At 38.5% G+C, this 27,839-nt stretch overlaps 3 protein-coding genes across 15 annotated transcripts; all 3 read right to left on the bottom strand.

Moving 5' to 3' along the window:
* Window positions 1–230: 230 nt before the first annotated feature.
* Window positions 231–5,205, bottom strand: LOC111335627 (orexin/Hypocretin receptor type 1-like). Its single transcript, XM_022941603.2, has 2 exons — window positions 2,546–5,205; window positions 231–2,198 (listed from the first exon to the last, which is right to left on the bottom strand). The coding sequence occupies exons 1-2, from the start codon at window positions 2,666–2,668 to the stop codon at window positions 1,122–1,124; spliced, it is 1,200 nt and encodes a 399-aa protein (XP_022797338.2). The 5' UTR covers window positions 2,669–5,205; the 3' UTR covers window positions 231–1,121.
* Window positions 5,206–5,350: 145 nt separating this feature from the next.
* LOC111335608 (L-rhamnose-binding lectin SML) lies at window positions 5,351–12,885 on the bottom strand. Of its 2 annotated transcripts, none has more exons than XM_022941563.2 (7): window positions 12,701–12,885; window positions 12,000–12,072; window positions 11,194–11,496; window positions 8,205–8,352; window positions 7,713–7,864; window positions 7,242–7,284; window positions 5,351–6,712 (listed from the first exon to the last, which is right to left on the bottom strand). In XM_022941563.2, the coding sequence occupies exons 1-7, from the start codon at window positions 12,719–12,721 to the stop codon at window positions 6,688–6,690; spliced, it is 765 nt and encodes a 254-aa protein (XP_022797298.2). In that variant the 5' UTR covers window positions 12,722–12,885; the 3' UTR covers window positions 5,351–6,687. The 2 variants fall into 2 exon arrangements, with proteins under 2 accessions (XP_022797298.2, XP_088583616.1); XM_088727490.1 differs by lacking the exon at window positions 12,701–12,885 and adding an exon at window positions 12,587–12,609.
* Window positions 12,886–14,706: 1,821 nt separating this feature from the next.
* LOC111335633 (uncharacterized) lies at window positions 14,707–27,442 on the bottom strand. Of its 12 annotated transcripts, XM_088727477.1 has the most exons (9): window positions 25,832–27,442; window positions 23,070–23,171; window positions 22,389–22,435; window positions 21,706–21,750; window positions 20,296–20,551; window positions 19,600–19,646; window positions 18,188–18,250; window positions 17,396–17,545; window positions 14,707–15,456 (listed from the first exon to the last, which is right to left on the bottom strand). In XM_088727477.1, the coding sequence occupies exons 2-9, from the start codon at window positions 23,165–23,167 to the stop codon at window positions 14,981–14,983; spliced, it is 1,182 nt and encodes a 393-aa protein (XP_088583603.1). In that variant the 5' UTR covers window positions 23,168–23,171; window positions 25,832–27,442; the 3' UTR covers window positions 14,707–14,980. The 12 variants fall into 12 exon arrangements, with proteins under 12 accessions (XP_088583603.1, XP_088583602.1, XP_088583608.1 ...); XM_088727476.1 differs by lacking the exon at window positions 25,832–27,442 and having other exon boundaries at window positions 23,070–23,517; XM_088727482.1 differs by lacking the exon at window positions 25,832–27,442 and having other exon boundaries at window positions 20,296–21,524; window positions 22,389–22,546; window positions 22,995–23,477.
* Window positions 27,443–27,839: the final 397 nt, after the last annotated feature.

The following is a 27,839-nucleotide window of genomic DNA, read 5'->3' as shown; positions in this document are numbered from 1 at the left end:
TTTTTTAGTCATCTCTTTCTAATAAACGTGCATGCAAGCTAATATTACGACAGCAATTGTCTGACTTTTCCAGTAACTGCGCCCAGCTAAAGCACGGTGGAAACTTTAATTTTAAAAAAACAAATCGAAAAAGAAAAAAAATGGATATTTCTCGAGATAATTAGACTTATTCTTTTCTACATGTCAGAGACGCGGACAATGAAGAGACTCCAACTTTAAAAGTATGAAAACGGCTGGAGATAGATGATATAAAATTTATTTATAGCACTGAAGGTCTAGACAGACCGTTAAGGACCAGCTATGATTAGTAAAAATATTACGTAAAGTAAGGTAAAGTAAAACTTTAATTAAATCCATATGGTAGCCATCTAAGGCTGAACTGCATGAATTTACAAATTCCATTAATACAAAGCTTATAATATGAAAAAGTGCTAAAACCTACAAAATTAAGCTTAGAATACTAATTTATAAAAATTCATAAAAATTCATACTACGAAAACTCCTAACGACTACACATAGATGGCAGAAATGTGCTAGAAAAACGCTTGGTACGCATGACAAGATTGTCAAAGTGGCGTTGTCTTCTAAAGTTATAATGACAATAGTTCTTGGGAGGGAGACAATGGTGTAACTTATGATTTGGATTACATACAATGGAATCAAACAATTTTTCGCATTGATGTATGGGTCTGTCCAGTCTAAAGATCCCATGTTGTATATTGACAGGCTGTCATCGTAAGAAAGGCCTGGCGAAATAATTGATAGTACGCGTTTTTAAATGCGTTCAATATCCTTACTTAAGTAGTCAGGCAGTGCGTGATGGTACAGTGGGGCACAATATTCTAGAACTGGCCTTATACAAGACTCGGAGGCGTCCATAAAATCACTGCCAAACGGATGGTCGTACTTATTATACACGACGGCTATGAAATTCGTTGGCAAACTTTCTAACGCACATGTCTGAAGAAACTGCGTTTAGAATTATTCTGATCAGCGGTACACTTACAATGTATATAACCTTCACGAATTAAACCAACAAGACTGTGATCAAAATGCATCTATCCGCTTTTGTATTCCAAAACTAGTACTATTTATTATACACAATTTGTGTAAGAACTTTGTTAAACATATGAGGACATGGTGGATGACCTTTTCTTAGCTTCTTCATTGGAAAGTTGCATATTAACTGCTCTGTTTTCTTTTTTGCTCAGCACACCCTGGAGTTTGCACGACCCACATGCGATCAACCTCGATATTTCTTGCCGATAATTTTCATTTAAGATGGTGTAACATATAGGATTAGCAGCGCTGTTAGCAAATATAAGAATATTTGTGAAGGCTACCAACTCCCCAAAATATTTGCATTTACTCTCAGCGTCTCCATAATCACGCCAGAACCACATCACGTTGTTTGGCAGCACGCACAAAGCAAACAGTGTCGTCACCACCTTCAGCATGCGTACTACTTTCCGGGCTTCTAACTCCTGAACACCTTTCATGTGCTGGTTACCATTCTCCGCTCTTCTCTTCAATTCTTGACTGATGCTAAAATATGCAGTGAACATAATAGAGAATGGCAGGAGGTACTGGAAGAAGAAGATGACTGAAGTGTACACTTTGGTGGTTGTGGAGTCGTCCCAGCTCTCCTCGCAGATATGGAGCTCTGGATTAAATTTCAACGCTTGAAAGTAAGGTATAACGGGAATAAGGGAAAAGAGCCACAGTCCAATTATGATTATTTTAGCGCCAAATTTGCTCAGCTGTTTCTTCATAGGATATACAACCGCCCTTTGCCTAGCCAGGCTTACCGCTGTAAGAGTATTCACAGAGGCGAAGAGCAACAGTGTTTGTATGGGATACAATATTTTACACATGAGCGAACCGTACGGCCAGACAGAGTTCAGTTCTTGTACTGGTATATCAAATGGGATACACACGCAGTTGAGCGTCAGATCGGCGATCGCTAAGTTAAGAATGAAATAATTTGTGACTGTCTTCATTTTTTTACGTCTCAAAATGACGGTGCAAACAAGAATATTAGCGACAAGACTTGTAACAAAAATGATGACGTATAAACTCAATTTCAAAACTCTTAGATGAAATGGAAACACAGGAGGCGACGGAGATGACTCGTTGGTGCTGTTCCCCATTCTGACTCCAGGGATCAAATTAAATCCTGCCTCGCTAAGCTGAGGTTCCTGCGGAAGAAATGGAGCTTCACAGTAGGAAAAATCAAGCATTTACTCTTAAGGTTTTTTTTTTGTTCTAATTTTTTTCCTTGTCCTTTTTTTTTTCGTCATTACTTTACGTAACGTTTTGCATGTTACCTTTTCTCAACATCCCTTTTTATATAGAAATATAGCAGTTCATTCTGTCTTGTTTCTGGTTGATTTATACAGAGTACCACACCTCTTTCGAAGTCGAACTGTTTTCGACTCCGAAATATTCAGTTTGAATGTTATCCGAAGCGAATTAAAATGGTGAAACACGATTTCATGTACCGCTTCCAAAATCATTAACTGCTCAAAACTTCAAATAAACTCACCTTTAAAATCAAAGGGCAGAAAATTGGCCCAGCCAAAAAAATTGGTACCGTTTCGCCTATATTTGGGCATTGAGCGTACAGCTTCTTCCTAGCTAAGTTTTTTGCCCAGGGTTCGACAACCATACGTGAATGGTAAAACTGATGTGATTCTTACATCGATGATCTTTATTCAAAACAGGTAAAATTGTTTTGACAATTTGGAACTCACCTGCCATCCTCTTTAAAAGTTGATAGCACAACAGCAAACCGCGTTTTGATTGTTTGGCTTCATTTTGCAAACAGAAACTTGATTAATCTTCATGCTTCCTGTCGCGCGGTGGTTATTGGTCTTTGTCGTCAAAACATTCCAATATTAAAAACTTACAGTAACGACCTCTGTCTTAATTTCACTTTCTGCAACTGATAACCTGGCTATATCAGGGGCAGAGAAACTGATTTTTCACAAAGCTTGGAAGCATTTCGTCTCACGTTTCAGCAAGCTTCAAGGATTTTTATTCGACGTTCGCAAATTGAACGCCTTTTAACTATCTGCACCTCCTCCGCAAATGTTGACATAGTTGTCTTGCAGAGAAGATTGCTTTTTTGAATAAGGACTGTAAATGAGAATCCTGCCTACGCTTGAGGAATGATTTTTATTTGTATTACTTTGTGAAATTTAATTTCTTTTGTTTGCTAAAGTCGAAGAAAACACTATCATTTATTCATTCATTTCAATAACCGGTCAAACGATCACAACGTTACTTGGTCAGACTTAAATTAAATTGCTATTTGCCTTTCATTCACGATTAAAGTTGACGTAAAGTGAGACTTGGAAGAGAAAGAAAAATCGAAAACTACATCACCGAAGGATTTCTCGCCAGGAGGATCAATAAAGATTCGCCGTCCAGACCTCGCAGCAAACACGAACGTAGAAAGTTTTAAAAAAATGCGAGGATGAACAACTTCTGACGTAAAAAAGATAAAAAAATTTTAATAAAAACGTTTCGGTCAGAGACCTTCTTCGGTTATTTACAACTTTTGAAATAATGGCGTATTGCTTCTTCGGTTCCACCACTCAGTTTAGCATATTTAGTTTTTTATCTCTTAGTTTTTAGGTATTATCTTTTGTATTTTTTCATTGTTTTCTTTGTAGCTTGGTTTTTTGTCATCTTTTTATTAGCACCAGTTCATTAGTCGTCACTTGTAATTACGTAATCACTAGCACTTCGATCTTATTTAAAGCTCTTTATTATTTCAAAAGTTATAAATGACTGAAGGTCTGACTGAAACTTTTTTATTAAAATTTTTAATCTTTTTTACGTCAGAAGTTGCACATTCTCGCATTTTTTTAAAACTTTCTATATATATATATCTTTTTTTCTATATATATATATATTTTTTTCTAAAACTTCTCTCTCTATATATATATAGAATATATGTATATATATACTACGTTTTTATCCCTACAAGCCTGTTTCGTGCTTGCTCACTCATCACGGGATTTTACTCAACATACTCAACTACTATGTATCGAGCGCTGTTATACGGAAAAATCGAAACGCAGACTTCCTATATACATCTAGGGTGCCTTGTTCGTTTTACTTTGCGTTATTTACTTATTTTCTAAACATACGTGCATATACTTCAGGGCGGAGAAAAGTTGCGAAAAGACATATTAGGAGCCAAGAAGATTAGTTTACCTTCAGGTTAACAATGGAAGTTTGTGTCGTCAGCATGGGTTGCCATGGTTCGATTCCATCACGTAAAATTTTTAAAGAAATTTATACCAAGCTCAGAATTATTAAAACATTAAAAGGGTTTTTGCAAAGAGAGAGGTACATGTAATTACGAAAGGCGGTATTATGTCTAGCCCAACTTAATTAAAGCAAAGGGAAATTGATTTAATCTGTGAGTATTTGATAATCAAACAGCAACGGGGATCAAATTGATCGGAGTGCACGTTCATAGATTTTTCATTTTGGCCACAAATTATTCTCATGTGAAATGAAAGATAAACAATCAAACGAGTAAAGAGACGAATGACGACAAAGATGATTAATATAACTCCAAAGGAAAACAGGAAAAAAAAACAGAAACTAATCATAGCAAATAAAACTATTATCTCGGAATAGGCGCCTCTCCAAACACTCTGTGACGTTAACGACTTAATGCTCTTCAAATGCCTAATCAATTGATCTATAAGAGTATGATCCCTGTTGTCGAGCTCGGCTGCCACGAATCTTCATGGATGAATCAAATGTTGGCAAAAATTTGAAAGTAGCAATGGAGACACTTGGTTTTTGATAAAGGATTAGGTGTTCAGCCCTTTTCATTAGTTGCTTATATTACGAATAATAGAAAATATCAGAAAATTCTCGAACATAATTTTTTTTTTAGATTTAAACACAATTCTTGGAGATCTTTAGGTGAATAGGGTCAAAAATCATTCGAATACACTTGCTTAGTTGATCACAACACCCAAAAACCGCTGACAAAGTAGGCTAAGCCTATAAAACCCAGAAATTAAGTAACTAAAACATACTGCCCAAGATAAAGTTAACTTCCACATATAATACAGCTGCTTCAATTCCTTTTCTCTCAGTCCACATGAACACCTTAGAGCGATCGTATTTTTCGGTTTCGTACTCTCGTGTCCGAACACAAAGGTCAAAGTGACCAATAACCGTCTGACTCTTTTTTCATTTGCACTGTTTGCTCAATAAAAGCCGTCTACATTAAATCTCTACGCACGGAATAATGAACTTGCTAAAAAATGTGAAAGATAAACAAATGAAAGATAAACAATTAAACGAGTAAAGAGAGGAATGACGACAAAGACGATTAACATAACTCCAAAAGAAAACAAACTGTCTTTGCCATATGCTTTTCGCAATATTTGACACCCAGATGTCTAAAATTAAGCTGCTCTTTCATAATAGTAATCTTGATATAAATAAAATTAAATGTAATGCTTATGAAAATGCCATAAAATTATACAGTGCTCAATACATATATGGTGAAAGGTTCCCCAAGTGGACTGACAACGATAAAGACTTTGACTGTCACTATGATTTGTATGCAAGGATATTATACATCAGAAAAAATGGCAGCGATGCATTTCTTATAACATTGAGCTCAGAGTATCATTTTAAAAGAGGCATGCATGTTTTTTGGGTTAAGAGTCTTACCCATGTAAGAGTCTATTCCATTGTTGGCATTTATATGTCAAGATAGGAATGTGAAATTTGTGAGGAAAGTAAGAAACGTTGCTATGAAACAACTGATATTTCCTTTCTTTGGTGTATGTTTACATTCGCTTCTAAATCGTCGTCTCTGTAATATCAAATTGGCGAAAAGTCGCTATCACCCTTAAAATGACCTGAGCTCAACGAAATGTGTCTTCAAAGTTACCTAGTGACGGGCTCAATATCATTTTAGGGCCACCTGCTTGCCTTTACATTTTTTCCATCTCTTTTCATAGGTTCAATTTCCAAAATTTTTAATTACACAGCAAAATCACGAAGCAAATGAAGACCAAAACCAGTATAGACAATTTAGCAAATTGTGATGGTAGGATCTAGAGGTTTACTGCCGCAATGTATGTGTTTGAATGTATTCACGTGCCCATTGGAGGGAGAGGTAGCCAACATCAATAGCTTGTTCTGATCAATCACTGAGTCAACACGTCAGATCCACGAAATTTACGCTAAGTTAAATATTCGCTGAGTGGTTCTACAGCAACTTTGGCAAGAGCGGAAAACGAAAAGCGCAAGATAACTGATGATCATAAGGTTATATTCTCTCCAATGTTCAACTCCACAACCAATAATCTAGCACTAGTTAAGTTAGCACTTTTTGGCAAATGAAGAGTTACAATGCGAAAACCCTTCTTCGTGCTCTTTTCCCTCGAACGTTAACTACCTAAGCATTTTAAGACGAAAGTGCTTGTGCACCAAAAGGAAATTGGTGATGCAGTTTAATTTATTCTTTCTCCTGTACTCTTTTATTCAGTATTGCTTCCATTTCTTTCTTTGCAAGTCAGAATCAATGCTATTTCCATAAAATACTTTAAGAAGATCACTGGCTACACTATGATTGAGTCTGTCTGTTTATATGTTATCACTAAATCTTTTTTGTGCTCTGTTCTGTGTTCTCCGTTCGCGTTAGGCCTTTTCTCCTGGTAAAGTCCTGTACGGATGCCAAACAGTAAAAGCAAGATCAGCATAAAGTGAAACAAACAGATTTGACGTTAACAGTCAGTTTGACTTTTAAAATATAGGATGGTAGGGAAAATGTGTCATTATAACTATTAGTATCATTATTACTATTATTATCATTATTATTATTACTGATTATCATTAATAAAGCCCGGTATAATTTGCTTGATGGATCTTGATTCCAAGAATTAAGGCGCCCGTAGTTGGTATATTATAGTCAAACTTCGCCCTATCAAGAAAACTGTGGAAACTATGAACCCCATCAAGGCCTGTCATTGTTTTTGTTTGATCAATCACACAGGAGATCAGGTCATGTAAGAAAACCATAAAAACCCAAAATTAGTCATCGCTTCTGTGCATGGTTGAGATATTTCACGCTTAGATTGACTAGTTATCTTCAACACATTTTACATTCTTGGAATATCTCCAATGTCCCTGGTTTTCTGAGTTTTAAAATAGGCTTGACCGAGTCAATAAAAAATGCCCCTGACATTCCTTACCTCATCATAATCATCATCTTACTCATTTCTCCCGAGCTTTTGTCTAAAGAAAAAGCAAATTCCAAGATTTTTATCCATTTTTTTATCCAAACTTTGTTTTTAATCATTTTCTTTTCTTTTGAAACACAATGGGCAACAAATTCTAACAAAAAAAGTCCACAAAAATAAAGGAACCTGACCTTTTTGAAGATAAACATAGACGGTCGGTTATAGCAAGTTAGGTCATTGTTTGGCAAACCCACCCTCTAAACCATTTTCCATCTACCCTAACATTTCATCAAGTTGTCTGAGGAGTGTTATAAGGGCTTAAAACTAACTGCTGGATATTTTTCGCTTTAAATAACCCTCTGTTGGAGAAAACTCAGTTGCTTGGGTTTTCTAGTGCCGTAACCTAAGTATGACTCGTTCAAACTGATAAAAAGGACTCCTTATAAGATAGGTCTACACTTCCTCCATCATAGTCTGCCTTACTTATAATTTTTCCCGTTTGACAATGATAATCCACTTGAAGGTACTTGTGTGTCTGTCCGCAAGGATTTCCAAACGCTTCATTGGACGCTTCGAGTTCGCAAACGTTTTGACCATTGCATTTTTCTTTCACTATCTGATCTGAATTTGGTGACCTGCAAGAGGATAGTGTAAGGGAAACATGAAAAAGATTAATCAAAATCAACCCAGAGACAAACCAACGGAAGAGAGTCTTCAACAAAATTAAGGGGATCGTTCTCTTTGATTGGTCCGTTAAGTCCGAATCAAGCGCCATGGCAACCATCCCTTCTATTAGGACCGTGGAAAACAGAGATAACGATACAGGAATTTCATCAGTGACACTAAAAGTGACGGTTTTACAGGTCTTGATTAAAAGAGGCTTCTTAGTATTTCTGTCATCGTTCTGTCAATATTTTTAGCGTTATCTCGATTCAGCGATTTTGTAAAGGTTGGCATCGGGAAGAATTTACTTACGTGCAGCGATTGTTGTCAGCTAGTTGTTCCCCGCATGTCCATTTATCTGTTCGCCCGTAGTTAGCATTGACAACTTCTATAGTTTGTGCCTCCGGACATGTGATATTTTCCGGTGGATTGAACTCGCAAATGGACTTTTTAATCAACTCTGTAGAGATGTAACAATTCAATAGATACTGTGAGGGGAGAGCTTCTATGACAGTTACTGATAAATAACTAGCTTGTACGGAAAGTGCAGAGCATGTAAAACTGTAATGATTATGCAGTAAATGGCTTGAACCCGGGGGTAACATGTGAACGTGTAGTGTGATCGTCCGGGTGAGTGTAGTCCTGAGAGGGACTGTTGTCGGTGGTGGTGACTGACGTTTCGACAACCTGTGCGGAAGTCACCATCAGAGTCAAGTGAATGATTGTTGTCAGTAGAATGTTCTTATTCCAGTTCGTGTAAAATGATCGGTTGGTTTTGCCGTGATGTTATTGGCTGTAAGACTCAAGTGACGTAAGTCGTTCGTGATTGGTCTGTTTCGATCTGTCGGTAAAGTTAGGTCGTTATTTTTCGGTCGTTTGTGATGTTTATGTCGTGAATGAGTCGTTTGTATGGAGCGGGTAGTTGTTGACATCTGTTTAGGGGAGTCTGTTTTAAGTTAGTAAACCAGCTTTCAGTAGTCAGTCGTCAGTCGTTGAAAATAGTCAGTGCTGTAGGTTAGGCATTGCGCAGAGTCCCAGTCAATGTTGTGGTCAGTAAGTCGATGGAATGTCAGTAGAATGTTCTTATTCCAGTTCGTGTAAAATGATCGGTTGGTTTTGCCGTGATGTTATTGGCTGTAAGACTCAAGTGACGTAAGTCGGTCGTGATTGGTCTGTTTCGATCTGTCGGTAAAGTTAGGTCGTTATTTTTCGGTCGTTTGTGATGTTTATGTCGTGAATGAGTCGTTTGTATGGAGCGGGTAGTTGTTGACATCTGTTTAGGGGAGTCTGTTCTAAGTTAGTAAACCAGCTTTCAGTAGTCAGTCGTTGAAAATAGTCAGTGCTGTGGGTTAGGCATTGCGCAGAGTCCCAGGAATGTTGTGCTCAGTAAGTCGATGGTGTTCAGCAATGTGATTGCTGACATCACCTTTTCTCGTCGCCCGTCTGTGTTCAGTCAGTCTTGTTGTGAGGTTTCTGCCAGTCTCACCGATGTAGAAGGCTTGGCAGTCGGAACAATTGATCTTATAAATCGTTCCCTGTCTGTTCCTCGGTTCGTCTTTGTCTTTAACGTTGGTTAGTAACTGACGTAGTGTAGTGATAGGTTTGTGGGCGACGCGGATATTGAAGGGTAGTAAGATGCGCGAGATGTTTTCAGACATGCCTTTTATGTACGGTATGGTTGCTGTAGTCGTAGGGGTTGCGGTGTCGTTTGTTTCGTTAGTGGTAGTGGGTCGGTGAGTGTTTCGTCGGATGAAGTCGTTGTTGTAACTGTTCTTCGAAAAAACACGGTGAAGGTATTTGTTCTCGTCGGATAAGCTGTCTGTCGTGTCGCATACTAGTTGTGCGCGTCGTGTTAGAGTTCTGATAGTTGTGGCTTTGTGTGATGTAGGGTTGTAGGATGGCTTGTCTAGTAATCTGTCGGTGTGTGTCGGTTTCCTGTAAACTGTCGTCCGTAATGAGTTATCGTTGTGGCTTACCAGGCAGTCTAGAAAAGGTAGTTTGCCATTTTCTTCGACTTCTCTGGTAAACTGTATGTCAGTGTTTTGTTCGTTAAGGTGGTGGTGAAATGCGTCGATTTCGTCGTGTCGAACGGCGGTGAATGTGTCGTCAACGTAACGTAACCAAAGCGGTATCGTTTGTCGGCAAGTCGAAAGGGCGCGTTCCTCGATGTTCTGCATTACAATTTCTGCTATAACAACAGAAACTGGAGACCCCATGGCAGTGCCGTGTAACTGTTTGTAGTGTTTACCGTTGTACTGAAAGTAAGTAGACGTTAGGCAAATGTTTAGCAAGTCCATGATGTCGTCTGTCGGTAGCGGTAGTGGGTCGGTAGATTGTCGGATTGCAGTCTCAGTGCATTGTAATGCCAGTTGAAGTGGAATACTTGTGAACAGTGATTTCAAATCAAATGACACTAGTTTGTAGTCGTCAGGTATCTGAACAGTCTTGGTAGCGTTAGTGAAGTCTTCAATGGATTGTAGTTTATGTCTGGATTTGTCGGTTAGCGGTTGTAGTGTTGTCGTGAGGTACTTGGATAGTTGGTGTGTGGGAGAGCCACAGAAAGAAACAATAGGTCGCATCGGGAAACCAGGTTTGTGTAGTTTCGGAAGAACATCGTGATGCAGAACATCGAGGAATAACGACCTAACTTTACCGACAGATCGAAACAGACCAATCACGACCGACTTACGTCACTTGAGTCTTACAGCCAATAACATCACGGCAAAACCAATTGATCATTTTACACGAACTGGAATAAGAACATTCTACTGACAACAATCATTCACTTGACTCTGATGTTGACTTCCGCACAGGTTGTCGAAACGTCAGTCACCACCACCGACAACAGTCCTTCTCAGGACTACACTCACCCGGACGATCACACTACACCTTCACATGTGATGATTATATCAGTAAGGATAGAATAACCAGCTTTTTATTGAGCATGTAGAGTTATTATCCCGGTTTTCAAGAGCCCAACTATATGATAACATTTTGTAACAAAGAATGTAAGCTTTTCTTCTCTTTCGTGATCAGCTGACTGTTTAATTTCCACTTTTGCAACAAGTATTACGATGACTGGATATCTTTTTATTAAAACAGGAAGTACCACTTTATGGAAGGACTTGAAACCAGCTAACCCGGAAAAAGCAGATTGATAAAGAATTAAGACATAACTCAAAAAAGAGGCAAAAGAAATGAAAGCGAAGACAAAGAAACTGACAAAGATTCTGAACCTGGTAAATAACCACTTCCTGATTTAGTTTTGCGGACGACGGTACTTGGGAACACATCATCTTACCTGACTTGCAGAGATAATAGACCTGCAAGTATTTCTTCACTCCTCTGCATTCAGGAGGATCACCATAAGCATCTTTGCTTGACTCCAGCTCACAAGTATTAGAATCGTCGCAAGTTTCCTGCACTGTGGCTAACACGGTGTCAAAGTCGACTTTGCAGGTGACGTTGATAAGCTGCTCACCATCAATGCAGATGTCATTATGCAACCGTCCATAACTCGCCCAAACCGTCGATAAGACGTTTTGCTTCGGGCAACTTAGGGTCCTTGCTGGTTCACCATCGCATATGGTCTCCACGAAAAATTCTTTGAGTGCAAGGGAGAGAAATAAATTATGACCGTCAATAAGATTATCCAGATTTACATTGGCGAGGAAATGAAAATGATTGGTTTAGGACTCTAAGGGTAGCAATTAGTTTCATCACAAAAAAGCTTGCCCACGTAATGGCGAAATTAAACAAATGCTAAGAACTAGCCAAACTTATCTGCGCTCTCGGGCAACTCAGTCTTAGAGATTCTTAACTATATACTAGATCACCCTCTGAGTTTCTTTCCCACCTCTTGGAACATTGCAGGCCGTAAATTTCTCAGCAGAGTTCGTGGCCATTGAAACTTCAAGATATACTCATTAGTTAAAAGGCCAATTCGTAAAGCATATATGAAAATAAAAACAGTATATGTTTTTATGATAAAGAATAATTAGCCTTCCTGTCCACGAACTCGCATTTTGAAACAAAATAAAATGAACACGAGTAGCAAGCAAAGAAAACAAACAAAAAAATATTTTTGTTAAATATTTTGGCAATTACCACTTGCTGATTCTGCATCGTGGACAACGGCAATTGTCATAAACACAATAACAATGACGGCAGACATAGTGGGCTAAAAGAAAGAAAAAAACATAATAAAGTTGAGTATTAGCGAATGGAAAAAGCAGAAATATTTCATGAAGGGAGCGAGGAAACTATAGCCGAACACTTGGTAAACTCATGCGTAACCCCTAACGATTTTTCCTAACTAAATTTAATGTTTAATCATGGTAAAATGTTTAAAAAAGATATCTTCGATGGTTAGTCCGACGCCTGCTCGTCTGGTCCCGTAGGTGTGTCAATGTCCAATCCAGTCGAACTTTTAAATATGGAAATTTTCAATTTTGGAAAGGTCAAAAACTACAGTCGTTCATGGCAATTAATCAAGGTGGTGCTTAATAGTGTTTAAACAAGTACTAAAAGGTAATAACTCAAGATTTTTGCAGGTTTTTTGGTTTCAGTAAATCTTCACAAATTGCTGTAACTGGTTGAATCTCAGGTCTTCGTTTTTCTACACCCAAAGCCGTTCACAAGTAGTTATTATCTGTAAGGTTATAAAATTGTACAAATACTGAATCAGTGTTTACCAAGCAGGCAGTGATGTTTTGCTAAACTTGTCCTTTTTCTCAACAATAAAGCCAAAATAGCCAAAATACGTCTTTGAACTTCGTGAAAAAAGAACAAGATTTTGAGGCGTTTACCTTCTTCCTGAAGACTACCATCTCCTCTGACCACCAATACAAGCAAACATATATAATGTAACTGCTTACAAAAGTCGCATCTGTTCCTTTTGTTTTAAAATTATGTCGTCTGTTGTCTTGATAAAATCATTTATTCTGTCACCAAACAAGTGCTTCTCTCAATGAATAGAAAACAAGTTCTTCATTCAGGACACCCGCTCAGCAATGGCAGGACAACCAGCTAAATTGACAATCAATGCACCACTCTTCAAATTGACATTTTCTTGGAAATTTATTTCAGCTAAAGTGCATCAGGTCTTATTTATAATAAAATTAATCCTATAGAATTATTGTTATCACCACCATCATCATCATCATCATCATCGTGGCGACCTCATTCGTACAAGAGGTCTCCATAATTCACGACCTTACTCCAGTACGATAACTGGTCTTTGCTGAAACGTATCCACTATCTATTGGCTGGTCAATGTACGTTCGAGTCAACTCTCCACAACTGTCTTTCAGGAGGAGGATTCCATTGTATTACCTTGTGATCCTGAGTAACTTCCTTCTTGCTTACAGGGCTTCGCCAAAATTGTCTAGGAAAGCCTCCATCTCTGACGGTGATTTCTCTTTTCGTCAGGTGACGATAGAATTTTCTCATTGGAAACGCCCTTGGACCATCTCATTATCTGTCCTGCTCTGAGCATTTTGGTATATATATGCATCAACTTCTTTCGTAGGACAATAATGAAAGGCTACGTATACTAAATCCATAAAGTAAGATTGTCTATCCCATAGCTATGTACAACTGGACCTTTATGTCCTTTGCAGTGCGAACCTGAACACAATGACCATTTTCTGAAGCGTAGAACAGGAGGTTTCCCCTGGAAATAGTTCTAGATTCATTCTGTCTTTTATCTCGTGGAATGATCCCGAAGAAGGCATTACCAAGTCGTGAAGTTTACTCAGGTGGACACCACGCAAAGAGTTGTTCAAAATCGAAACATTCAAAACTACGCGACGATCGGTTACAAGTGACAGTTATTCTAATGGGACTGATACCTTGAACTTGAAGACAAACCGGAATGATATCCAGAAGAACTAAAACTTCGTTTGATTTATTCTACATGTTAGGGAGAGTGCGTTGCGTTACGGAATTGCTAAAAATAGAACTGAAGAAGTTTCTAGAACGCTTAGTCATGCTGACTGATTAGGAACTTTTAAATAGTGCTTTACTGCGAAGGATCGTTCACATATACGTCTCATAACCGCAGTTCATACATATGTTTCATATGTTTGTTGTTGTTTGATTTATCATCTACGGGTTTATGTCGAATTAATTTGATGGCCTGCTCCCAGTTGGCTTGTTAGCTCAATTGGTAGAGCGCTGCACTAGTATCGCAGAGGTCAGTGGTTCGAATCCCGTACAGGCCTGAAATTTTTTTCAGGTCTGATTTTCACTATTGCTCAAATAGTGCTTTACTGCGAAGGATCGTTCACATATACGTATTATTACATCAGTTAATAAAGTAGTTGAGTTGGTACGAGTTGTATCTCTCTAGCGATTGAGAAAATAGTGTAACATGCATGAAAGAGGAGGGGAAAATCTTTGATAGCCAGGAGGACACCTGTACCTCAGGTTTTGTGGGGGGATCAACATCCATGCTGGTTTCGCTAAAACAAATAAATATGCAATGCTACTCGAGCAAGTAAAGTCAGATTTTCGCAAAGTAGTAATGCTGTCGCTTACGTTAATCAATCAGGGAGAGGGCTGGGGGAAAATTAACTATGTTTGAGAAAAAAACGTGAAAGAATAATTGTAAACGTTCACTTGGAAATTGCAGGTTCAAAGATTTTTTAAAAACAGTAACCTGTTAAAATTGGCGTCATGTTGATAAACGCAAAACCTCACAGGAACGGCAAGATAGCTTTCTTAATTGACATTTAACGAGGCACTCTTTAGATTCTTAACAGAGAATACGTTTTTAACGAATGCGCTGTACAAGCAGGAGCGTTCATCAATATTCCACATTTTCACAGTTTTATTAAGACACCGAAGTGTCACTTTTAACATGATCTACAGGATCTATCGCCATCTAACTTTTACTTTCAAAAATCTCCTCTACTCGGCTTTTTGCTCTTTGTGCGGGAATGATATGCTAGTTCGTTTTCCACACAACATAACTGTATTTACGTTTTTGAAATGAATCATCAACATTAATAGTAGAAATACAATACAACGACATGTGTTAAAAAAATACAGGTGATTTGTTTAAATTATCGAACAAAATGACAGAGCTACTTAGTGCAGACAACACACGTCAGTTCATGGCCATGAATGTACGGTCGGCATGTTAGGGCGTGTCCACAATCTCCCTGTACCATAAACAGAAGAGCTCCATTTGTGTCGCGGTGGCTTCCAGGCACAGCCTCTGCACTCTCGTCAACGCACACGTATTCACTGGGATGGGCGTGGTCATAGTGTGAGGTCATTAGGTACCCCTTGTACTCACTGGTCCATCCTAAGGGGCACTTATTTGTTCCAGGAATCATTATTTGAGAGCCACGTGTCCTGACGTAACACACAGCACACGGTGCGTCATGCTGGTTGAGGTTTGAAAGGCCTGGGAATCCTGCGGTTTGATACTCAGTGCCATGGATCGATGCTGTTCCCTGAAAGTCAGCAATGACTTTCCCATAAATTGGATTTTTGGTGAGACAGACGAAGTTTGTTCCACTACCAGTATGGGTATAATATGCACTACCCATAAAGCCTATAAAAACAAAAGAAAAGAGAAAGAGCTTACCGCTTCAGCCTGTATTGAAAACCAAACAATCAATTCGCTTTCATCTGCATTTATAACATAACCAAAGCAAAGCGCGCGCTCTGATTGGTCAATTCAGCGTCCCCGATTTGCCCACGGGTGTACGCTGCTGACGTGAGCAAATGCAAAGACTAGTTTTCCGCGCGCGCTTGTTTTTCTGGTCACGTAAGATTTGTTAAATAAAAGGAAAATCTCGCTACAATGTATCAATGTTATGTTATAAAACAAATGGTAAACGCCACAGTGTACGCTATTGACTTATGGATGCACTTGGGAGGTTTGCTAAGCACTCAAAAAGCTAGTCGGAGTCGTTCTCGGCTATCGCCTCAAGTGACTCTTACCGTCTTCTTTCGTGCTTAGCAACCTCCTGCGTGCATCCATAACTCAATAGTGTACGCTGTGGTGTTTACCATTTGTTAATTCGATATTTTTAATATATGAATTTGTGAAAATGGCCAAATTAATTTCACCTTTAGCTTGCTTTAAAGCAACTTGTAATCTTTCCCCATTTCTTGATATTGTTTATTTATTTTGTTTGTCTGTTGGTGCTGCTGTTGTTGCTGCTCCTGCTTATTTTCTTTTTCCTCTTAGCAACAAAACATTGGAATCTCATCGGAGTAATCCATGAATTGGTCATTTATTCATTAATAATGGTAATTTAACTGAGTAGAGTGCAATTTGGGCTGAAATCATACGCGTGATTTCAAAATCGAACGAGCGCGCAGCGCGAGTTCGATTTGATCGCCCAAATACAGGACTTGGTCAATTCAAATATTTTACTGATGCAGCACTGAGCCGGTTTTCAAATAAAAAGCAGAACCGGGAAACGCTTTTACATCTTATTTTGTATGCAAAACAGAGACTTTGACGTCCTGTGTCAAAAACTCAGTCAAGCATAGAATTGTGCGATTTAGAGCAAGAAATGGTGCGATTTGTGAATAAATCGCACCAATTAGAGCCAATCAGATTTTATAACATAACCAAAGTAAAGCGTGCGCTCTGATTGGTCAATTTAGCGTCCCCCTTTTTCCCATGGGTGTACGCTGCTGGCGTGAGCAAATGCAAGGACTATTCTTCCGCGCGCGCTTGTTTTTTCTGGTCACGTAAGATTTGTTAAATAAAAGGGAACTCTTTAGCTACAATGTATCAATGTTATGTTATAAAACAAATGGTAAACACTACAGCGTACACTATTGATCGAGTTATGGATGCACTTGGGAGGTTTGCTAAGCACTCAAGAAGCTAGAGTCGCTCTCGGCTATCGCCTCGCGCGACTCTAGCTTCGTTCGATTTCAAAATGGATGTAATAAATGCATTAATCACTAAGTTAGTTAACTAATCATAAGTTCAATAAGAGAAAAATGGTACAATCGAACCAGTATTTTAATACCACTTTTAAGTGGTCACCCACAGGAAATGGCGCGGCGCAAAAAGTTCCACAGATTAGGGGTACTATAAAAAACTAAACAACGCCATTTTATGCCATAATCGACCAGTTAATTTATGGAATCTCGCAGGAAAATACTACTCGCTTTGATTTTAGAAGAGGAACATGGATTAAACATCACTTGAAAGATTAACCTTAGTTTTATTTGAGTAGTCCCGCTTTCAGTGACGGATCATTTCAGGTTGAGGACGATATAAACAAGCCGTTGAGGCTTAGTAATGGGTGTCTGCGACCGCCAAATAAAGGTGACCGTTTAATAGCGGTGCAAATTACAGTGATTAAAGTGAAATAAATTCGGCACTTTGTCAACCGACCGCGTAATACAAGGTGACCGCTTAAAACAGGTTCGACTTAAGTTAAAACAAGAACAGCATCTTAACAACATCCGAGAATAACGGCAATGGCAAATAATTCTTGGGGTCATTGACGCATTTTCCCTACCTGTGTATACTACAGTAGCATCTCCAGTGCAATTCGTTCGTCCCCAGTGGTTGTAACTGACGCCTGACAGCCCCTGTACTTCTTGTCCCTTTTCTCCTTGAGGTCCAGGAGGTCCCTGGGGTCCAGTGCTTCCCGTCCGACCAACGTCACCTGATAAAATTACACAGTAATCACGGTGCAATCTAGACTAGATTAATCTGTAGGAATGTTCATTGCGGTTTTCCGACTGCTGGTCATTTAGTTATATGAGTGCCGTGACCGGCGGCCCACCTCCCCTAATTGAGATTAAAAAAGAACTCAGCCGTGCAAAGTTAGCCTGTAGTATCTACTTTTTCGAGCGCCTCACTCCAAGAGTTCCCCGCGGCGCGCTAAAATATCATATATTTTTTTTTTGTTAACTGATTTATTTTTTGATTCGCGCAATGGACTTCGCCGAAAAGGAGGATTTGCTCGTAGCGTAACCCTAGGCTAGTCATGGGAACTATTAATAAAATTTCCATCTTTGAGGCATCGGCATAAGACCGGTTGGTTTAACTGATAGGGGTCAATGCATTTTTTTTCTTTCTTTCTTTCCGAGAAATTAGGCTTGTTTCAGCTAAATATGAAGTAAGGAAAATTCAAGCAAGCACGTCGTTATCTCTAAAACCAGAGGCGAACTGGAAACGTTTATTCTGAACATGTTTCCTCTACACGAGTATTTCGTAGACACAAAGGAACCTTTGCAGTAGTTTCAGCTGGAATCAAGAAGTGCGCAATCTATGATCGATCGCAATTATTAATGAACAGTAATACCTTTTGGTCCCGGAAGTCCTCTCGGACCCGCGGGTCCTTCTCTTCCATCTCTTCCATCTCGACCTGAACAAGATTTGAAGACAGCACGTAATTAGAAAAATCAAATTTTTGTTCATTTCACCATGATAAGTGTTGCACCTAGAAGCACCTTGCAATAAAAAAAATAATAATAATAAAATAAATGAAATAAAATAAACAAGGAAATGAAAACACGGATTAATTGTGGAGTAAATATATAAATGACTTAATCGATTTTATAAAAGATATGAACTATGAAGCAAGGCACAAAAATTGAACATCGAGAGTTAGTCACAAAATCGCGCCCTCCGTTGAAAAGGAATGTTATCTATATTTTTAGTCTGCGCTTACTAATAACAGCAGCAACTGATTTTCAACTCTGCTAGTCCGAAAATCTTACGACTTGAAGCATTGCGGCTGAGGTTGTTTAGAAGAATCGCGCGTGTTCACTTTGCGTGACATTGTTCGCTTTGAAAATTTTTTAATCAGCACCTATCCATTTCAAGATTTTGTTTGTCAGACATTATTTGATCCAGTTCTAAAATCATTGGTTTCTTGAAGAAAGAAAGAACATCCATGGCGTAACCGAAGGAATAAAATGTTAAAAGCGGAATAAAAGTACATAAAAGTTAATAGGTTGTCTCCAAATATGATTCATTTTTCAAGGAGACGTAAATTTTTTAAAAGCTTCGTCGCAAAAAATTGAGGTCAAGTAAGTGTGACAACAAAAATGCAAATGCAAATAAGTTAGGTTGACTTCTTACCGACTTTGTCAGATCAGTTGATGACACAACAATATGAAGCGCCCACTCAATGACCAAACAGGCTAATGTTGAGAATATTCTCGTAGGCTCGATAGCAGGTATAGATAGAAAGCTCAGGTATAGATAGAAAGCTCAGGTATAGATAGAAAGCTCAATTATAGATAGAAAGCTCAGGTATAGATAGAAAGCTCAGGTATAGATAGAAAGCTTAGGTATATATAGAAAGCTCAGGTATAGATAGAAAGCTCATAGTTCAGTCTTCTTTTCGAAAACCTTTGAATCATGAATGACATCACTAGAGCTACTAAACCAAGGTCGCTTTTGAGAAAGCTAGTGTCCAACTCCGGCGGAAAATCGATATTCTCAAATATATCCGTAACGGGACCGCACGTGATTAAGAAAACCTTCAAAACGAAGTGTACAGACTGTAAAAAAATCTCTATAGGCCCAAAATGAGAGGGAAGTTTAGGATTGTCCCACTCAATCGTTCATACTCGATGTCTCTGAGCCGTGTTTCTTAAATAGTTTATAAATAACAGTCTAACGGTGATTGTATGATACAATTAATATCATGATGATAATCAAAGTATTAATGACAGTAAAAATTAACATCTATTATTCTTAACTCACCTCCAAGGGAAGACCTCTGACGTAATTCTTTCAAAAGGTTATCTGTCCTGCAAAGGAGTTAATTGAAGGACATCAGTGTGTTAGAGGAGCATCTAAAATTTAATATCAATGGGCATTCATTCATTCGCGAGATGAGACTCAAAAGCGCTCATTGGTCAAGCAAACCCTCACTTAATCTTCGCTTTCAGCACTTTCTTTTTTTCATCCTTCCTCAATCGTTCACTGCTGGAACACCTCTTGCCTTGTTTTTGTTGTCTTTGCTGACTCTCGGGCGAATACGTGCGTGAGTCACCCGAGAAAACCTTTACGTGATGTTTATAGACTAACACAATGCAAACGCATATAAATTACATCCGCGATCTTGGTTTACACGTGGCTAAATCAACTTCCCCGATGATTCTTCCGCATTTCTACAGAGGGGGCAATCACGTACTTTGAAGACCTTGATATCAGTTTGGGACATAATCATGTGTTATTTGTTATCTTCCTGTTTTTTTTTCCTTTTTTTAACTTTTGTCATGATTTCTTTTTCACGACTTTAGCTCAGCAAGCGAAATGAACATTCAACTCTAAGGATTAAATCAGCGTCGCTAAGTTCAGATAATTTTAGAACAGGTAGCGTTATGATTGAGTTTTAGTTACATTAAATTTAAGTAATTGCTGTACCCGTCCCGCTATTAATACACACTTTGTTACCTGCTTTCCAGAGCTACAAGTTTCTTGGTGAGGTCTGACAAATTTGACTTGGGATTAGCACTTCGCTTATGTCTTGTGGAGCTCAGTAATCTGGTCGTCTCCATCTCAGACCGGTTGTGTTTGGAAATTTCTCTTGAAACCTCACTCAGCTTTTCCTCAACTTCCTTAAGTCGTCTTTCCGTTGAGGCCAAAGAAAGGAATTGAAATATAACACACGCAATCAGGCCAGCTATCACCACGACGAGTAAAAGGTAACCTAGTTTTCCAGACGGATAACTTCGGTCAGGTTTCCGTTCTTTATCTGAAAGTTTCTCCATCACGGTAAACGAACGAACGACAAAAAGTTCTGAAAGTTCTGTTAAAATTAATTCTTACTCCACTTGTTTGACGTGTAGTCTGCTGGAGTGAATGATTGTTGTGTGTGATGAGGAACCTAATTCTTTATAAAGGCATCTGACCTGAGGAAGTAGGTTTCGTTTACATCATGTGTGTTTTTTGTTGTTTACTTCCCTGAGTTCAAGGTACAGCGAGTGTTGAAGTTTTTCCCAAAATTACGCTTTCAATGAGGAACTGCTCGACAAACACGCGGAGCCAATTTGATGCATATTAGTTTGGGGTGCACATATTATGTTTGGGCTAGGGGGTAAGGGTCTCGCGTGAAGAACAAGGTGTTATGAGCAAGAGAGAAATTGTGTAAAGTAGTTCTGTTTAGAAATATGTGAACAACGAAGACTTCAAGCCACATAACATAAGTATGTATTTCAGATATGTGAAAAATGGAGCTTCACCTGCTTTTTGGAGAGCAAAATCTTCTTCGATTTTCAAAAGAAAAAAGTTTTCCAGTGTAAGTTTAAGTTAAGTTGGAAATTAAAGCGACTATGCATGGGCCTTTGTTCATAGCCAATTAACTCCAACCTTGAGTTTGTGATTGTCGTGAGGCCCAGTAAAGCAAGCTTCAGGACATGCAGCACTATTTTTAAGAAGTGGTGGTTTTAAAAATGGGGTAAAGCATAAATTTTAATTTCTGAATAATATTATCGTGAAGTGACTCAGGACTGACTTTTACATGAAGATTTAAACCAAGAGTGAATTGATATTAGCTTCATTACCGTTCCTGCGTTATGACAAGAAAGCATGGTCTCCTGATAATGGAGACAAGAGGAGAGAAACTTTTTGAAGTCACACCTCAGCGGCTATGTTGAGGGGCAAGAATCAAATTTTCAGCATATCTAAATAGAACCAGTGAAATGGTGGTTAACTTTGGAATCTAAAACACAGCTCGGGCCATTATTTCTTGAATAGTTTTTAATTACAACACTAAAAACGTGATTAAATGAGCACACTTATCCTGTAAGGTAAAAGAAATTGCATTTATTCCAATGCATCATTTTATCATTTCACTCAGCTTACCAACGGGTCCAGAGAGGCCTGGCGTACCATCTCTTCCATCTCGACCTGAACAAGATTGGAACAGATCAGTACACTGATTAAATTGTAACATAGAATAATTAAAATTCTGTTCATTAAAGTTAGCATTCCGTCACAATTTTTACCGCAAAGTCATGTGTGCAACTCTGAAGAAAACCCGACGAAAAAGATCAATCGATCAATATAAAAGGACGTTATAAGTAATGGCAATAGGACTGAGTGGGGTCCAGTTCGGTCCGTAATAATACGAGTGATAACAAAATCCGATTTGTTTATCGCAAGTATGATTACAGAGCGAATTGGACTAAATTAAGTCTTATTACCAATTAATCATAAAAATTACAATTTCCGAGAAAAAAAAGTATAGTCAAGTTAAGAAAGAAAGGGAAAATTTGCATTAATAGAAACCATGTTTGTGATTGATTGATTTCAACCACAACTTTGAATGTGACTGGATGATTCTAACTACACTGAACTTTGAATGTGATTGGCTTACTGAACTCTTTGATAACAAACTGTCCGATAACATCTTGGCAAGTGAATTAATGAAAAATAGGAGTTTTTAAAACCAATCAGAATCAAGGAAATTGGAATTTTTATGATGAATAAAGAAATAATGGAATAGAGATAATAATAAAAAAACGCTTTCAGTTTATTCTACTGACCTCGGAGGGAGGAGTTCAGACGCAAGTCATTGGAAAGTTTAACAGTTCTGCACAGGAGGAGAAGAAAATCTTTGTTTCATTCTTTCTCACGATGGTTTGTTCGGATCACCTACACTAACACCAGATATTTTTTTCGCCATTTCTGAGTGCTCAGCTACCTAGAGAACACATGATTTGTATATTTCTTCGTAATGTGTTTGGATTCACACGATGCTGCTGCGTGTACATAACGTTTATTATTGCGTTTTATATGCAAATTATTCGACAGACAGGTATCCGATACTTTTTCCGTTTTCACAGCGAAGGAGTGATTCTACCAAAATAAATCATAATTGTATTGAGTGCAAAGCGCCCCAAAGACGTCACCTACAGACCTCGTGACTGTTCCATAAACTCGTGACTCTCTTGTGAACTCCCAACAAGTCTATTTCTGTTCATTTTTGCTACAAGGATTCTCTAACGTCTAATAACGAATCAAACGTGCCTGCTTTATGGTTACAGTAGCACTTCCAAGTCTTAAATGAATTTAATAAAGCTATGTATATTTAGAATAGTGAATCTGTATTATTCAAGTAACAATCTGCACTCGTCATCTAGTCACTATACCTGCTCTCTAGTGTAACAAGTCTCTTAGTAAGGTCTGACAAACTGGCTGCTGGGTCAGCGGCATTTCTTCTTTACCTTGCTGAGCTGAGAGATCCTTTCGTCTCATTTTCGGGCCGATTGTGCTCCTCACGTTTTTTAGAAATTTCTTGCAGCTCGTTCTCAACTGACGCCATTCGCCTTTCCATCGAGATTGAGGAGACAAACAGAAACAATACACACACGATTAGCCCTACAATCAGCCCAGACAGCACGAAAAAACCTAGTCGCCATGACGGGAAACTTTGGGCGGGTTTATGTTCTTTATCTGCACCTTGCTCCATAAGGGTAAAGGAGCGAAAGACCAACCCAGCACCTTGGCGTAGTTTAGAAGTTCAAATAAAATTAACTCTTTAATTGTCACGTTTTCTTTATACTGATTCAGCCTGACATGCGCATAAGAGTGAAACTTGAGTGTGTGTTATTCGAAACCCTTGTAGAGCTTGCGCCCAACTAATGGGAATAAGGTTTTATTTACATGCACCTCAGTCTGTCAAAAAAACAAAACAAAACAAAAGCAAATCGGGGCGCATATTACGATGTGCAGAGGCACGAAGCAAAGAACCAAAGATCTCAATTTGCTTATAGGAGAAAGAAGATCGTACCCACGGTCATGTTGCGCGATTTTCGAATAAGTCTCATAAAACCCAACCAAAGCAATCAGAAAGGCCAATCAGAGCCGTGAAAAGTATCACAAAGAGCCAATGAGAACCCAGAGTGAAAACCAGAATTTAAACAGCGGGAAAATGCGAGTGACTATTAGGTTTGATCTTGATCTATTAGGTTTGAATTGCTACCAAACGTGGCGCGAATTTAGAGAACCAATCAAAGGAGTTAAGCGACAACAATGCAGTCTTGCGTCACCTTCGACACACGCATGACACGAAGCGTGCTGGCCATAAATCGAGGCGGGAAAACGAGGTCTGGTAACTTAAGGTACAGTGCAAGAAAACAATGTTAGAAAGTTATTCATAATTTTTCTTCGCCTGCCAATTTGAATAAGGGTGGATTGTTTCCGTGAACCAAAATTGTATAGGGACTCGATATACCTGTCATTAACAACCAGTAAACTCAAAACCGAAATTGGAAATGAGAACCAGATATTAATTGTTTACGAAAATAAGTAGCTTATTGTGACAAAGAAAATGAAACATGTACAATTACAAATTCGTCACTCCACAAATTGTCCGACATTTTGTTCAGATTTTTTTGTAAGAAATTGTCTACAACTGGCGACAATGGAAGATAGGAATCGAAGGTAAATCAATTAACTTTAGTAAACGTCAAGAACACTCAAAGGTTGAGACTAACATTTATCAAAAAAAAAATATTTTCAGTCAGAGCACAGGAATTGATGCATTGAAACTGGAAACGTAGATGGTGCATTGTTTGAGTACTAGCGGCTTTACCGCTTCGATGGAGAAGAAATTCAACTTATTATTTATTAATAAAGTGGTCTGAGAAAAAAGAAAAGTTTTAATTATCGTTTGTTTCCTTTTCTAAAGAAAACAGGTTCTGCTATGTTTAAGATGAAATTACATACATGTATAACTAAAAGCCAATTGGCTGTTTGACTTTTGAGGTGAGGCAGGTTACAAAAGGATTGTTTGGATTTAAAAGTTTTCAGTAGATTACTACGGCGTGTAGATGTGAACTGGAGCAAAGAAGCGTAGGAAAAACTTAACCTCATCACTAATTACAACGAAATTACGAAATTGACAAGCCAAATATTACAGAGTGAAGTGTTGACAGCATTGTTTTTATGTGGGAATTCGATAGGACAACTCACACAAGAATCGTTTCGTGTTTGATCGTGTAATTTTTGGAGCAAGCTATGGCTGCTGTGTTTTTTAAGTACACTACCGATAAGGAGAAGTTCTCAAGAAGAGATCATTCAACAACCTTTGGTTGCAAAAAGAAGTCAGTGGAAGCTTTCTTGACAAGTAATGGTTGGTATTCAGTTGGAAACCAAGTGTTTTATTCCGATCCTTCGTTCGGCACGGCTAAAGAGCAGATTTTATCCCAAGCTAAAGCATTGCGAGACATTGAAGAGCTCGTTAAATGGAGACCCTCGCTCAGGGAATTCTTCAAAGATACTTTAATAATTGTGGGTCAAGTTTACGACATTGATTCTTTATTGAAGACTTCGGATGTCGTTGATAAGAAACGCACCAAGAAAGAGAAAAACGGCAAACAAGGAGTGTCGCTCGATTTGGCATCTCGAGAGGAATGCTCTGTCAAGAAACACCCCGTTTCTCTCAAAGACAACTCAAAATCTGAATTGAAAAGCACAGAGACAGCCAAACCCGTAAAATTCGGGCAATCAGGCGTAAAAAGCCCACAAGGCCTGCAACTCAAGAATACCCCTCGTCCATCACGAAATCGCCCGATGGGTGTGTCAATGTCCAATCCAGTCGAACTTTTAAATATGGAAATTTTCAATTTTGGAGAGGTCAAAAACTACAGTCGTTCATGGCAATTAATCAAGGTGGTGCTTAATAGTGTTCAAACAAGTACTAAAAGGTAATAACTCAAGATTTTTGCAGGTTTTTTGGTTTCAGTAAATGTTCACAAATTGCTGTAACTGGTTGAATCTCATGTCTTCGTTTTTCTACACCCAAAGCCGTTCACAAGTAGTTATTATCTGTAAGGTTATAAAATTGTACAAGTACTGAATCAGTGTTTACGAAGCAGGCAGTGATGTTTTGCTAAACTTGTCCTTTTTCTCAACAATAAAGCCAAAATAGCTAAAATACGTCTTTGAACTTCGTGAAAAAAGAACAAGATTTTGAGGCGTTTACCTTCTTCCTGAAGACTACCATCTCCTCTGACCACCAATACAAGCAAACATATATAATGTAACTGCTTACAAAAGTCGCATCTGTTCCTTTTGTTTTAAAATTATGTCGTCTGTTGTCTTGATGAAATCATTTATTCTGTCACCAAACAAGTGCTTCTCTCAATGAATAGAAAACAAGTTCTTCATTCAGGACACCCGCTCAGCAATGGCAGGACAACCAGCTAAATTGACAATCAATGCACCACTCTTCAAATTGACATTTTCTTGGAAATTTATTTCAGCTAAAGTGCATCAGGTCTTATTTATAATAAAATTAATCCTATAGAATTATTGTTATCACCACCATCATCATCATCATCATCATCGTGGCGACCTCATTCGAACTTTCAGTACAAGAGGTCTCCATAATTCACGACCTTACTCCAGTACGATAACTGGTCTTTGCTGAAACGTATCCACTATCTATTGGCTGGTCAATGTACGTTCGAGTCAACTCTCCACAACTGTCTTTCAGGAGGAGGATTCCATTGTATTACCTTGTGATCCTGAGTAACTTCCTTCTTGCTTACAGGGCTTCGCCAAAATTGTCTAGGAAAGCCTCCATCTCTGACGGTGATTTCTCTTTTCGTCAGGTGACGATAGAATTTTCTCATTGGAAACGCCCTTGGACCATCTCATTATCTGTCCTGCTCTGAGCATTTTGGTATATATATGCATCAACTTCTTTCGTAGGACAATAATGAAAGGCTACGTATACTAAATCCATAAAGTAAGATTGTCTATCCCATAGCTATGTACAACTGGACCTTTATGTCCTTTGCAGTGCGAACCTGAACACAATGACCATTTTCTGAAGCGTAGAACAGGAGGTTTCCCCTGGAAATAGTTCTAGATTCATTCTGTCTTTTATCTCGTGGAATGATCCCGAAGAAGGCATTACCAAGTCGTGAAGTTTACTCAGGTGGACACCACGCAAAGAGTTGTTCAAAATCGAAACATTCAAAACTACGCGACGATCGGTTACAAGTGACAGTTATTCTAATGGGACTGATACCTTGAACTTGAAGACAAACCGGAATGATATCCAGAAGAACTAAAACTTCGTTTGATTTATTCTACATGTTAGGGAGAGTGCGTTGCGTTACGGAATTGCTAAAAATAGAACTGAAGAAGTTTCTAGAACGCTTAGTCATGCTGACTGATTAGGAACTTTTAAATAGTGCTTTACTGCGAAGGATCGTTCACATATACGTCTCATAACCGCAGTTCATACATATGTTTCATATGTTTGTTGTTGTTTGATTTATCATCTACGGGTTTATGTCGAATTAATTTGATGGCCTGCTCCCAGTTGGCTTGTTAGCTCAATTGGTAGAGCGCTGCACTAGTATCGCAGAGGTCAGTGGTTCGAATCCCGTACAGGCCTGAAATTTTTTTCAGGTCTGATTTTCACTATTGCTCAAATAGTGCTTTACTGCGAAGGATCGTTCACATATACGTATTATTACATCAGTTAATAAAGTAGTTGAGTTGGTACGAGTTGTATCTCTCTAGCGATTGAGAAAATAGTGTAACATGCATGAAAGAGGAGGGGAAAATCTTTGATAGCCAGGAGGACACCTGTACCTCAGGTTTTGTGGGGGGATCAACATCCATGCTGGTTTCGCTAAAACAAATAAATATGCAATGCTACTCGAGCAAGTAAAGTCAGATTTTCGCAAAGTAGTAATGCTGTCGCTTACGTTAATCAATCAGGGAGAGGGCTGGGGGAAAATTAACTATGTTTGAGAAAAAAACGTGAAAGAATAATTGTAAACGTTCACTTGGAAATTGCAGGTTCAAAGATTTTTTAAAAACAGTAACCTGTTAAAATTGGCGTCATGTTGATAAACGCAAAACCTCACAGGAACGGCAAGATAGCTTTCTTAATTGACATTTAACGAGGCACTCTTTAGATTCTTAACAGAGAATACGTTTTTAACGAATGCGCTGTACAAGCAGGAGCGTTC

This window comes from Stylophora pistillata, chromosome 7, assembly GCF_964205215.1.
Source record: "Stylophora pistillata chromosome 7, jaStyPist1.2, whole genome shotgun sequence".
NCBI lineage: Eukaryota > Metazoa > Cnidaria > Anthozoa > Scleractinia > Pocilloporidae > Stylophora > Stylophora pistillata.
Note: the sequence above shows the minus strand (reverse complement) of the source record. Positions and strands in the feature narration are given on the sequence as shown.